This window comes from Nansenia antarctica (genome assembly GCF_963989245.1).
Source record: "Nansenia antarctica genome assembly, chromosome: 4".
In the NCBI taxonomy this organism is placed as follows: Eukaryota; Metazoa; Chordata; class Actinopteri; order Argentiniformes; family Microstomatidae; genus Nansenia; species Nansenia antarctica.
In genome coordinates, this window is record NC_137689.1 from 51,763,364 (window position 1) to 51,777,919 (window position 14,556).

Consider the following 14,556-nt stretch of genomic DNA (forward strand, 5'->3'; position numbering starts at 1 on the left):
TTGGGGTGTCTAGAAGAGAGGGGAGATGTGTTAGAGTGAGTCACACAATCATCTCAACTCTTACTGCTGGGGGTTGCCAGTATTGGAGCTTTTTAAGCAGGGGAAGTGGGTATCATCATACCTCATACCATCATACCAGGGTTATGCAATTTAGGGCAAATATAGAATGTCTCAGAAAAACTCCAGACTCAGACAACCTGTGGCAGATTATTTCAATGCAGACTAATAAACTACAGTTATAAGTGAATATTCATGAATGGATAATACAGTACTACTTCTACCGTATTTAAACACACAGCAATCACAAATTTGATTTCAGGTAAACTCATACACAGTAGGTAAAACAAATAAAATTGTATATGTGTCACACAACATACAGAACACAGGGAAGGGAAATTGGTGTTTTAATACAACCTAGTGTGATATTTGACACCCTAGAAAATCTCCCATTTCTATCTGGGTCAGCACTACGAGTGTTCCTCCTCTTAAAAACAACTGAGCACAGCAGCAAGCAGTTTAAGTAAACAAGCACACATATACAGTATATACACACTCACACACACACACACACACACACACACACACAAACACCCCCTACACACAAACACAACCCCACAACCCCACAAACACCCCCCCCCCCCCCCCCCACCCACCCACACACACACACATATCCCACACACGCACGCACACATCCCACACACACAGGTACAGTGTTGCTAGGGGCTCCAGTCCAGTCTAACCTTTCCCAGTATATACTGTAGTGTTGTGAGTTACACGTTTGTTTGGCTGTGATTTTGAATTGGCCCATTCTCTTCTCCACACAGGAAATAGGCCTCTGGGCTGTGCCTGGACTCAACATGTCATCTAGTAATCCAATCCTTATTATTTACACACAGCAATGGATGCTGCCCAACACGGTCCGCTTATTTCTCATGCTCAAGATATGTAGACATCCCATTCCTCCCAGTCCCTCCATAGCATGACCGACACAACAATAATCCTGCTAATGCCTAAGCTTGGAGATGGAGGGCTTAAACATTGGTGTTAAACACGCTGTGTTAGAGACTGGAGCTATAACTTTATGATACATGCTTTTGAACAGCTAGCACTGCTTATTATGTAATACGGTACATTTCCTATGCGCAAATCCTTGCCATCTGACAAAAAAGTGATTTTTGTTTTGTTTAGGTTGTACTCTCTAATACTCTCCTGGTTTTGGCATATCAAAGTTTAGGATCATTAAAGGTCTTGAAGGAGCAAGTGAGCAGGAATAATTGGCCACATCCAAATTCCTAAACCTATCATCAGAACCTTTGTAAAAAAAAAGTTTGGAACCCCGCAGAGACAGATCCTGTCATTGTGTGTGTGTGTGTGTGTGTGTGTGTGTGTGTGTGTGTGTGTGTGTGTGTGTATGTGTGTGTGTGTGTGTATGTGTGTGTGTGTGTGTGTGTGTGTGTGTATATGTGTGTGTGCGTGTGTAAGTATGTATGTGTCTGTGTGTGTGTCTGTGTGTGTGCGTGCCTGTATGTGTGTTTGCATGTGCGCGTGTGGGTGTGCATGTATGTGTGTGCACGTGCCTGATAGGATACCCTTTCACTACAACCCTTGATCTGCCTGTGTTAAAGTGCAGGGAACAAAAGCTGTCTATGCTTAAATGTGTGTGGACATTTCTCCTTCATCTTCCCCATCAACACGCATGTGATAAAAAGCGCCATTTCTCTGCAGATTATGTTGACAGGACCACCCTGCCAGCCATACTGATGAGATCACGGGTTAGGCGTTAGGCCTCTCCAGGCTGCATCCGCCCATAAGGAGGACAGGCCGCAGGATTCCTCTCCAGTTTATCTGATGCAGGGTGAAATAAAGGCATCGATATTACAGACAGTGATTCCATCAGATGGCTCAACGGCTTCTATCCGAGGACTACTCATATGAATTATTATCATATGAATATTTTTTATATTAAAAAGAAGAAGAAAACTGTAGTGAGTTGAGCTGTACCATATTCTTTGATCTGGCCTTTGATGTGTGTGAGTTACGAGGGATGTGACAGGGCAACATCTGAATCTCATAACCTCTCAGGTTGGCATTGAGCCTGGTCTGTGGATGGTTCCACGTCTTGTAGATTATCTGTAGACTGTGTGTACTGCCGTGGTTAGCATACCTGTCTGTGAGCCAGTTGTTGGTAGGGGGGCAGTTTGAGTAGTTAGTTACTGCACCCATGAAAGTGTGTATGTGTGTGTGTGTCTGTGTCTGTGTGGGTTTCCTTGCATGTGTGTGTGTGTGTGTGTGTGTGTGTGTGTGTGTGTGTCTGTCTGTGTCTGTGTGGGTTTCCTTGCATGTATGTGTGTGTGTGTGTGTGTGTGTGTGTGTGTTTCAGTGTTGGGTGGAAAGGTCGTGGTTTTACTGTGAGCCTGGATGTGTCAGATCAAACGTACGCAAAGAAGACTGCGGTTTATGTCAAGATACTGACTTAGCTACAGCTTGAGAAAATATAACTTTCAAAACTCTCTGCTAGACCTAGATTCAAAAAGTATTTGATATCATGCTGTACTTTATTGAGTTTGCCTAGTATGCTCTTGTACTCAAGGTATTACTTTTTCAAATACTTTTTACCCAGTTCTACCAGTGATATTTCAGTAGCACTTTCTGACAGTCAGTCAGTTTGTGTCTGAGACCCCAGCACCCAGCCTGAATCCATTTTTACCTCTCTCCTCAGTTTCCTAGCTCTGCCAGCCACACAGCACAATAGACACATTGTTCTGACTCCATCGCCTCAGAAAGCATTGAAACAGGATTTCCACAACGGAGAAACTGTGTTGTTGCTTATTTCTCTCAATAATGCAAGGCTTTAGGATTCAATGCTGAAGTTTTGTCATTTGTAACCAGTAATAGTCGTTATAGTGTGGTTCAGTCGAGTATCTTTATCTGGGGGTTAAAGAGGGTCTTTTCCAACATGAGCTTTGTCACTCTGTTCCTAAATTAATTTGTCACACTTTCTGAAACCACAATCAGCACATATCTGTGGTTGTTAGTCATGAGTGTCGACTATGGAGTCAGAGATGAGACATCCGTACATGTAACTTGACTACTAATGACCAGACCAGGCTTCAACAGTATTTAAAATCATTTCAAATACTTATCCGTTCATCATTCAGATTGCCTGGCACAATTAAACCAATGGAATAGTCCCCCCCAAAAAGCACACGCCCCACCCATCTGGCACTCAAGACAGACTAAAACAAAAATATTTTCAACCCATGTCTGCTTACTGCAATGATTCAAGGTTGTAAAAGGATGCTGACACACTCTCATTCATGTTGAGGGGCGACACATGAAACACAGACGTTTGCAGTTCATATGTCCCGTTTATGTTCATATAATCCACATGACTGGGTGAGTAGATGCAGTGTGGAATTAGTAACCATCACATGTTATTAATCCCAGAATTGCTATGCAAAATCCTTCAGGGTAATCCTCCCAGAGATCATCTGAATTCATACTGTATATGGTACACTTTCACACACAACCTTATTGGCATACGTTAGAGAGACTACGCAATAAAAAACAGGAAGATGATGGTGAATAAAGCTGTCTCAGCGTGTGTCAGATTCCACAGCCACATAGTTCCTGGAAAGTCATTCATAGTTTAGTAATGGGCCGTGCTGCCGAGCACACTTGAGTAGAGTGATGCATGAGGAGCTAGATAATAACTTACTGAATCTATTCATCATACTTCTGATGAGATGAAGAGAATGGCAATGGTGGTGGCTCACAACTCTGAACAATGTATTCAATGTCTTCAATTACCACAAGGAGGTCTATACTTAAAGGCCCACTCCAATGAGTATGGCAACTATTCAAGCTGGAAAAACAAAGCATTGTGCTTACTCATGATTTCTCCTTTGATGATTTCAGTCTTTAAAATAATACTTTTAGTGGACATAATATGTATCATATTTGCGTTAAGTTCCAAATATCACTGCCACTTATATACTACTAACTACTCGTCCTCTCGGATTGAAACTCAATGAACTCCATAAGGACAGTCAAGAGGACAAAAACAGAAAGTTTCCACATCATCATCAGCAACACAGAGGGAAGAAAACTGCCGACTCATGAATCCTCTGAGATACAGTACATTGGTACTCAGCACTGCAACAAATATAAATACTATGTACTACTATGTATATCTGTCAAATAATTTTGGCTGTGTCTGGTACTTATGTCAGATGAAATCCAATGCTGAGTGAGCCACATTATATCATCTTTTATATCTGATTCACAACTTGTTGGCGATTTGGTGGCGAGAAAATAATTGTGTAGGACACAAATAATGAATGATCATATCATATCATACTGTGTTATCTGCCATGAGACCAGTCAATCAACTTATTTTCTATCAATGTACTTATTTTCGGTATCGGTATCGAAGAACACTGAGACAGCTTGTTCCCCTTGTACTCTCATGTGTCTTCATTTAGTCTAATCACACTCTTTCCTATAAACTCAATGTGCTTGTGTAGCACTGCTTATACCTCTGCTGGGATGAAAACTGCTTCCATGTGGGATTCTGGTTCCTCTTTCACTCTCCAGCCGCTTCCTTGACCCCTCTCTCAGCGCTGTATACACACACACACACACACACATACACGCACACACACGCAGGCAGGCAGGCACGCACACACACACACCCTCGGAGGCAGGCACACACACACACACACTCACAGGCAGGCACGCACATACACACACACACACACACACACTGTATATACAGGCACACACACTCAGCGCTATAGTAGAAAGGAGGAATGCTAGCTGGCTAAGAACCCCTGGCAGGGGAAAAACAGACGCACCGTGGGGAGGAGGGAGGGAAGAAGGGAAGGAGGGGCTGCCGGGCACGCTCAGTGGGGAGGTTCATTCTCAGAGAGAGACCGAGAGGGAGAGAAAGAGGCTAGATATATTAAACACATTGCAGGGCCTGAGAGTGCTCGGGGTTTCCGGCAAGTGCCTCTAAGGGCACCTTAAGATAACAAGGAGCATCTTTCATGGCCTTTGTGCTCCAGTGGGCATCTGGGATGCAGATTCCATCAGTGTCAACCCCAACATGTGCATATGTAATGACAGCCTGCATCTGCATACCTCATCATATCATCATCTATGATGAAGGTGGATGGCAGAAGGACACCCACAGATATAGTAGGCACCCACACATGTGTTTGTGTTTAGTTCAGTCAAAACCAATGCACTCTCACTCCAATTTGACATTTACTTTAATACAGATACTGCAATGACAGATAATGCAATGCAGTGTCCCTAGTTATTTGCTGATGACCCTCTCTGCAGAAGTCCTGCTCCAGAGGCCCCGGTCTCCCTGGGTGATGACAGAGGTGCTCAGAAACATGTGACTCTTATTATGAGTGCTTGTTTCATAACCATAGCAACAGAATCCGTTTCATCCTCCCACAAAACACAGATGTGCATGAAGAAAAAAACTTAATGTAGTCATGGACATTGTCGTGATCGATTCATTATTTTCCTGCAAAAGTCTCTTCTCTAAGCCTCTAGCCTCTTCTAATTGTTAATGTGAAATCAATTGAATGTTAATGACCAACAGGATCCATATTACCCATTCAGTGGTTGTTAGATTGGATTGGATTAGAGTGAAACTCTACTGAGTAAAAAAAATAATGCTACGGAAAATAACATGTAAAATGTGTGTGTGTATGGGTTCCTCACAGGGGCAATTTTAGTACCAAGCATCACTGTAGTCACATGTGTGATTGTCTGATAGAACACAAGCTCACCCATGGGTGAGAGCAGGAAGGGTGGTAACCCGGGTCATGTTGTCTCTCCTGAACCATACATACTGATGAGATAACCTACGACTCGACGGATTGATTCCAGTTAACTCCCTCTTGAAAGTTAAGTGTCGCAAAGTGCAATTATCTTTGTTATCATGTTTTTTTTATTTTTATGTCAACATGTCTCGCTGCCTCTTATTGTCTGAATGATGAGCGTGATACATCAGCCTAGGTAGGCTGTTTGGGCACCTCAAAGGGCCACACTGCCCATAAAAGCGTTACTCACTATGCTCATGGCCATTAGAAACAAATCCCACAATGTCCCACTGACCACAAAAGCACTATACAGTGTGTAAAGAAGAAGAAAAGTCACTTAAAATGACTTTGTTATTCAAACTCAGGGCCTCAACTAAAGGCACAGCATTTGGATCCACTCTGCACTGAGGTAGAGTCCACCAAGGCGTATACTTTGGGAAAATGCCAAAAACAGCAGGAATGTTTGAGGACTATCAATCTACACAGGCTGATGTTTTAGCAAAAAGACACCAAAGTAATCTGTAACAGACTGTGGTACTCTAAAAGTAGCCATGGTGGAGAAATAAATGAAATACTGCATGACTGTGTTTTATATGCCACGAATAGGTTGTCCCCAAGACGGACTAGAGTGTGAGTGTCATCGAAAAAAAAAAAAAAAGGGTAAGACTGCACAATAAACTCTGACCAATGTAACAATTCGAAAAGTGTTGAAATACAATACTTGTTACTTTTTTTCTCGATTATGTTTTGGTTGAAACGACTTTTAACACGTTTACCATCGGAACTACACAGACGCAACAAGTCCCATCAGCGCTTTCTCCAGTCATCCATGCCGACGGTGCGAATGTTTGTAGTACTGCACTCATTGACAACAGTCATTCGCCTGTAACTCTCATCATCAAAAACATCATCTGAATTCATTCTTAAAAATCCTGGTTGGTACTGTAGCCTTCTCATTTGATGTTATTCAGAAGGGGGGGAAAAAACTATAGCATGCCTACCTGAGGATGGAGACTTAACCCAGTGCGCAAGACCATATATTTCGTTATTTCTATGCTATGACTAGTGTGGGAATTACATGTTTTACATACACGATTTGAAATATATTCGTACTTACAGTGGGTCGGCGACAGAAATACTTCCAGGCTAATGCTCGAAACTCCAAAAAAATATTAATTCAGAGTGTGTAAAAGTCCTGAAAGTGTGAATTCCGTTATTCAGGTCGTTCTCAGAGACGCGTGTGTTGTTTCTCCCAGTCCAAGTCAATAATGTGTATTCTTTTCATTGTACGTCCGCGAAGAGGAGCGTTTTGTGAGTTTTTCAAATGGAATAATTTTGATGTCTGCTTTCCTCTACTTTCCGACAGGAGAGAGATGTCTGCACATGACGTCACACACACACACACACACACACACGCACACACACACACACACACACACACACACACACACACACACACACACGCATGCACGCGCACACGCGCACACACACACACACACACACACACACACACACACGCACACACACTCTAATTTTTTCTTCAGTGCATAATTGAAAACACATTTTTCAGGGACTTAAAGAGAGAGAGAGAGAGAGAGAGAGAGAGAGAGAGAGAGAGAGAGAGAGAGAGAGAGAGAGAGAGAGAGAGAGAGAGAAAGGGAGAGAGAGATACTCAAAGCAGCTGTATTCTTAAACAATTAGCCTACAATATGTTCTACTGTAGATAGCTTTTGTTCCCTACTCATAAGAAAACATATATCTGTAATTAAGCACTAGGAGTGTGGGTAGTGTTGGTTTGCAGGCTAAATACATCTGCTACCATTTAGGTGGGTGTTTGTCGCAAACATCACACATAGCCTAACCTGCTATAATACTGCAATACAGCTGATGGATATTATATTCACACATACTCCTGATGAAGCAATCCAACACACTCTAGAAGTTGAGACAATAAGATAAGACACTGGCCAAAATAAGAGACACTGGCCATCTTGACGTCAGACAATTCCATGCTGTTAGGGACTATCTGTGAGAGCAAGCAACCTTTTTACTTTCCAAATCAAGTTAGTTTTTAACAGACTATGTCATGCAAGTTTGACTTGTTTTTCGGAGAGGAAGAAGAGATCTGTATTCTTGTGTAAATACACCCTCATTACTTTTAAGCCCTTTAGTTCTGCTCTGTTTGTGTTTTAGTGCTAACCTCATTAGCAGCTATTAGCCACAGAATGGAGTGGAAACTTCATTAAAGCAGATTAGCGCGCAGAGAGAGCTCTGCATGCCTTGATACTCTTATCTAGCCAATGAAACAGAAATATTACATATCACACACACTAATACACACTAATACAACTAAATACGATAACAATATGATGTGATATCAGTGAAATTAGTAATAACACTACTATGTTTATTGTCATGCATTCATGACTGAATGACATAGTCAAACCATAACTAACCAGGTTTTGTCCCCATGGAACACATGCTTTATTCATGTGTTTGACACAAGCACCAATACCAATGCATAATGTGATGTGACAACAATCTGATCTTTTAGGATACAAACACATAATTGAAAAGATTTGCTGCATGAAGTTACCCTGAAGGTGCATCCAGATGATTGGCCGTCGTAGCTTTGAGAGTGTTCTTTTATAAAGTAGATTTGACTGTAACAGTGTTGTGGGCTTCATGGTTGAGTGCAGTCATATCCCATGTAGATCTGGGCGATAAGGTGAACACTGCATGGTTAATGATGGTAGTTGGAGGACATGGACTTACATGTACATGTACATGTACTGACATTTTAAAGTATTATATCTATTTACCATGATTATATTACATTATTAAATAAAGTCCCCTGAAGAGGTGGTGGTGGGCCAGTTATTAACAGAAAAAAAGGAGAACGATTGCCAAGGAGAGGGATCACAGGACATGCCTGAAGCTGCAGGTCAAGTTAGGCTAGTTTAGTTGTTGTTCATTAGCACTGGACTGTATTGTCCTAGCAAGTATCCATCCGTATGGTGACTGACAGTGTCAAAAGATCTGCTGCTGCTATTGCCACAGATAACTGAGACAGTCTAGGGAGGCACTGGTTATTCTATGTCAAAACATTTTGTAAGCTCTTAGTGTTTCAAGCGACTTGTTCAAGTGCCATATTCCCAAATGGGTCTTAAGACAGGAGCCAAATCAGAGAGTGAGCAAGCTAGACTCCACCCAAAGACCACCAAACTATTTCATAAGCTAGTCGTCAAAGCCCAGGGGGGGGGGGACGTTACATGTTGCAATGTTCAGACGCAGTTTCATTTTGGAACAACAAACTCATCAGCTGCATGGGCAGTACTATATCAGCTTTCACTGAGAAGAAAGTCAGTTTAACTGAGGAGTATGCTTCATTGCTGTTAAGAAAACAAGGCGGCAGTTATCCACACCCTCCAAATGCTTAATTATCACTAGCCCAGCTGTGAGGCCCATCCCAGAAACAACCCCTATAGATCTGAAAGTGGTGAGTGTCATGCAGTTGTGAGAATGCCGACCTGAGGGCAAAGTGGAGTGGCTATCACCTCGCTTAATAGCTACTTACCTGACCTATCTGTCCTTTCAGCTCTGCACAACTGTCTATGGGACGAAAGAGGGGCTGGGGGTTGTTTCTGGACTGGTTGAGTGTATTGCTTGTGAATGCTGAGAGGACGAAGTGAGGACTAAGGATGGGTGATGATGGGGGAGAGAGGAGGGGAGAGGAGAAGGCAAGGGGGTAAGCATTCAGGTAGAGAGGTGGAGGGTGGAGGAGAGAGTGGTTAAGCAATGGGGGAGAGAGGAGATGGAGAGGGCCAGAGGGGGTGGGGGGAGGTTGGGGGATGGGGACAGGAGAGGTCAGACTGCGCAGGGTTGGAGACCTTCCTGGCAGCCGCAAGGAGAAGGTTAAATAAACAAGTGATACTCTGGTTGGAACGTCTGACCAACATCAGTTCCCTGGGGAACACAAACATCAGAGCCAGGTCTATTAGATCACGTCTATTTAGAATCTCATGTAAAACCCTATAAAGTTTGATACGCTTAGGTAGTGACAATAAAAAAAAATAGTCAGCGTAATGGACAGTGCATTACACAACTGTAGGAAACAAACAATCAAGTGAATGAAACATCATTTCCGATTTTTGTTTATCCTCCTTGACTTCCAGGAAAATCAGCTCTCTTCATTTGACCGTATGTTGCCTTGTAGCCGGAAGATGAAATAAATGATTACAGTCAGTGCGTCTACTGTAAATGACACCAGCCAGAAGCCCAATACAACTCACAAATATTGTGTGTGTCACTCTTGCACTGGTCCGACCACTCTCCCTATACCCAGAAGAAATGTAATGTAGGAAAGTAATGAGGTTGGGGAGGTTGACAACACAGACTCTTTGACACAATGGTATGGTATAATGGATTTTACATGAGAGTTTACGACCTCACTACCCATTAGAGAGTCATAAGATCCTGAACACTGGCTGGAATAGGATCTATTATCATCTCGTATTATGTATTTAACTTGACTTCGTAAGACCTGGAACACTTTAATTTCCTAGCCTTTCCGTTTTACAGCTGTTGACATAAGAATGAAGGAGTCAGTCTGACTCTGGGAACAATAGCATCCAAACGGAAATGTAATCACTCACGGTGACGGAGGTAGGTAGCCAGCTAGCTGTGAGGTAAAGAAGATGGATAATACATGAAGTAAACGCCATAAATTATCAACTGTTGGTGACAACAAATACGAAAAAAATACAATGTTCTGTGACAAAGGTCCTTAAGTGGAAACAAAGCAGCGTGACAGGGCCTCTCAAGTAGAAACCGAATGAGAAGCTTTGTGATAAACATTGGCAAACTACAGCACTTGCTATTATAATCTCTCCCACGTAAATCTTGTTCCCAATGTAACCTTCCAAGGTGCTCCGCAGTCGGTGACACATTTCTTGAACCGAGGAGTCAGAGCTGTAAACGCCATTCATAGAGATGTGGAATGTATACTGTCACTGTGGCCTGCCTGTATAATGGATCTTTTGTCTTGTTTCTTAAAGGATCTTTGAGGGGCGTTCACTCTCTCTCTCTCACACACACACACGCACACGCACACGCACACACACACACACACACACACACACACACACACACACGCACACGCACACGCACGCACACGCACACGCACACGCACACACACACCTCTTTTGGGGCACAGATGTTTGTTATTGAGTCAGTGAGGTCAGTCATGTCATCTCTGATGCGTTGGTGTTTGTAGTGCTTCAGACTCACACTGTGGCTCTGGGGTCAAGGGGACTGTGGCTCTGGCTCTTTGAAGCCATTCAGCCTGCTTCTTCTCCTCTACGTGCTCACTTATGTAGATATTAAAGGGATAGTTCACACAAATTCTGAAATGACATACGTTTGTTTTCTTACCCTGAAAGCAATCTATAGGCAAGGAGAATGTGCAATCCGTGCTTTCGGTTTGTTCACCTGTCCACTTTCACTAACTGCAAGCTTTTCAAATTAAAAATCTATAGAAGTCACTCACTGAACACTTTATTAGGAACACTATAAGAATACTGGCTAGAGCCTCATTTTGCTCTCAAAACAGCCTCAATTCTTTATGGCATAATATTCCACAACATGTTTCCACAATACAGTATGTTGGTTCTTCAAGTGCACTTTCAAGTTGTGAATCTCCCGTGTTTATGAAACCAGTTTGAGACGACTTTTGCTTTGTGACATGGTGCATTATTATGCTGGAAGTAGCCGTTAGAAGATGGGTACATTGTGGGGATGAAAGGATGCACATGGTCAGCAACAATACACAAATAGGCTGCATCATTCATGAGATGATTGATTGGTATTAACAGGCCCAAAGTGTTCCAAGAAAACACTCCCCACACCATTACACCAGCTTCTAATAATTCACCTTCTAAATGTTGAAAGGAACATCCATTAATTGCATCAAAGGAATCATTATCACTATGTTGGTACTGTATGCTCCAAAGAGGTTTTAGAATAGATAGAGATAAGCTTTATTTTTGTAGGAAGTACTGTATGAGTTTAAATTCAAAAGAACGGATTGCTGGGTCAATTGTTGTTTATTTGTATATGTATATAATACATATTTGTAATATATGTATTTGGATATTAAATAAAAGAGACAGAGAGAGAGAAACATTTTTGATCAAAGTGCTTTGAAAGGTATTCGGTATATCGTAATCCAAATTGTGACAATATACACAGTCTTAATGACTTTCCAAATGACTTTCCAAAATGTACAATCCAAAATGCAGAGCTATCAAGTCTCTCTCTACAGGACCACACTGTTGATATTCTGATCACTGACACAGTAAAGGACACTCAGACATAGCAGAGTACATTTTGTTCATTTGGTAATGAAATAATTTATTAATACTGTAATATTAAAAAATATAGCAAATGTTCTATGTTAAAATATTTTTAAATGTTGTAGGAGTAGGTTTTATATGTCTGGATTTCCATCCCTTGTCTTAGTCTCATTGAACTCAAGCTGGTCGGGGGTCAGACTTCTGTGCAGCCTCCTTAGCCCAGTGTGCCTGCAGCGCAGCGACCGCTGCATCCACCTTGGAGCTCAGGAACTCTGGAGCCTCCAGCATGTAGAGAAGTTCTTCGTTGTCCATCTCCAGCAGCATCCCTGTGACCTTGGCAGCTAGACTGGGGTGAGTTTCCTTGATAAGTTGGAAGAGATGCTCACCTGGAGGGATGGAGAATCAAACAAATCAGTAACAGTTATTATACAGTATAGCTAATGGGGGATCTAAAGATCGTAAAGTAGACTCACCCAGCAGCTGTTTCCGCTCCTCAGGAGGAGTGGCGGCCAGCATGGAGGCAGTCAGCGAAGCAGGCTGCTGCTGCTGCTGCATGGGGACCTGGAGCTGGGGAGGAGCCATGTGCTGCTGTGGGTAGTGAGGCATGATGTAGGAGGGCATGTTCTGGAAGTACTGAGGTTGCACACTCTGGGTGGCCCAGCCAGGAGGAGGTCTCAGTTGATCCAGCTGGTTGGTGAGGTAGTAGGTAGTACCACCACAGGTCTGGGGCTGTGGAACGGGAGCCATGACGTATCCAGACGGTGGAGCAGGCTGGTAGGGGTCGATGACTAGGTCGGGCATGCCGCAGACACTGTACTCTTCTGTGATAAACGCCTGTTGGTGTGCTTTGCGGTCCTTCCTGCTCCGGGCCAGGGCCACATACAACGGCTTGTTGGCCACGACGCGGCCGTTCATCTCAGTCATGGCCTTGGTGGCGTCCTCGGGGGAGGAGAAGCACACGAAGCCGAAGCCCTTGCTGCGTTGACCTTCCATCATCACCTTCGCACTGGTGATCGTTCCGAAGGAGAACGCTCGGTGCAGACGCTCATCGTCCCAGCCATCATCCAGGTTCTTCACGTACAGATTGACACCCTGGTAAGTGAAAAAACCTGTTTAGTGAGATGTTTTTCATACCTCAAATACATCAACAATAACTATGTGTAAATAGTATCAACTTCTGTGTTAGTATCAGAGAACTGGAGGCCACAAACCTGGTATCTGGTCATACGCTCATGCTTCATGTGTTCAAACCGGTGCTTCAGCGCAGTCTGGCGCTCTCTTCTCTTCTGGGCGCGGCCCACATAGACCTTTCTCCCGTCGATGTTCTGACCATTCATGTCGTCGACAGCCTTCTGGGCGTCCTCATGCCTTTCGAAGCAAACAAAACCGAAACCCCTGGACTGACCCTTGACATCAGTCATGACCCGGACTCTCAGGGTTGGTCCATATATTTCAAACTTTTCCTTCAGTTTTTGGTCATCCATATCCTTGCCATGGTTTTTTATGTACACATTGGTGAACTCTCTGGCCCTGGCTCCATGTTCAGCCTCTCGTTCTTTGTTAGATTTGAAGTGTCCAATAAACACTGGTTTGTCATTGAACAGCATGCCATTCAGCCTCTTAATGGCTCTCTCAGCAGCCTCCTGGCACTCATATTGCACATAGGCATGGCCTTTAGATTGGCCATTCTCATCACAAACCACCTTACAGGAAAGGACCTTTCCAAATGTAGAAAACGTGTCGTAGAGGGCCTGGCTGTCAATAGATTCCTCCAAGTTCTTGAGGAAAACATTGCCTACCCCACTCTTCCTCAGTGAAGGGTCAAGCTGAAACCACATGATGCGCATAGGTCTTCCTTGGAGGTCATCAAAGTTAATCGTTTCCAGAGCAAGCTCTGCATCAGCGTGCTGTTGAAAGTTGACATAGGCATACCCCAAGGATCGTTGGGTGATCTTGTCCCTGCACACTCGGATGGTAGTTGCACCAGCAGAGCTGAATTTCTCATGCAACATTGTCTCAGTGGTATCCTGGTGGAGATCTCCAACATACAACATACAGGCCATATTTAGTTATGTTAGAAAACTTCTCCTAACCCTAATATTTGTGTTAATATTTTAGCTTTGGATATTCTTGATAATAATCAAATGTGTGCTCTATGCAGAGGAATTGCAGGTAATTTAAATGATAACACTGTTGTTTACACTAGAACTGGTTCTAGAACCCCAGTTGTGTGGTCCTCGTTTGTTACATCATCACATTCTCAACTGATAGAAATAGCCATAGAAATCCTTGATGTTATATTTAAATTTCTATATGCAAATATGTTAACTACTCATTGTTACCTGAAGGGCTGTAGCCAGCAG

The 14,556-nt window shown here is 43.1% G+C and overlaps 1 protein-coding gene across 1 annotated transcript; it reads right to left on the minus strand.

Annotated features, from left to right (window-relative positions):
• Nucleotides 1-9,755: 9,755 nt before the first annotated feature.
• LOC308156075 (polyadenylate-binding protein 1A-like) lies at nucleotides 9,756-14,205 on the minus strand (the record flags this gene model as incomplete). Its single annotated transcript, XM_080529436.1, has 4 exons — nucleotides 9,756-9,806; nucleotides 12,773-13,120; nucleotides 13,193-13,285; nucleotides 13,405-14,205. The coding sequence occupies 4 exons, from the start codon at nucleotides 14,203-14,205 to the stop codon at nucleotides 9,756-9,758; spliced, it is 1,293 nt and encodes a 430-aa protein (XP_080385562.1).
• Nucleotides 14,206-14,556: the final 351 nt, after the last annotated feature.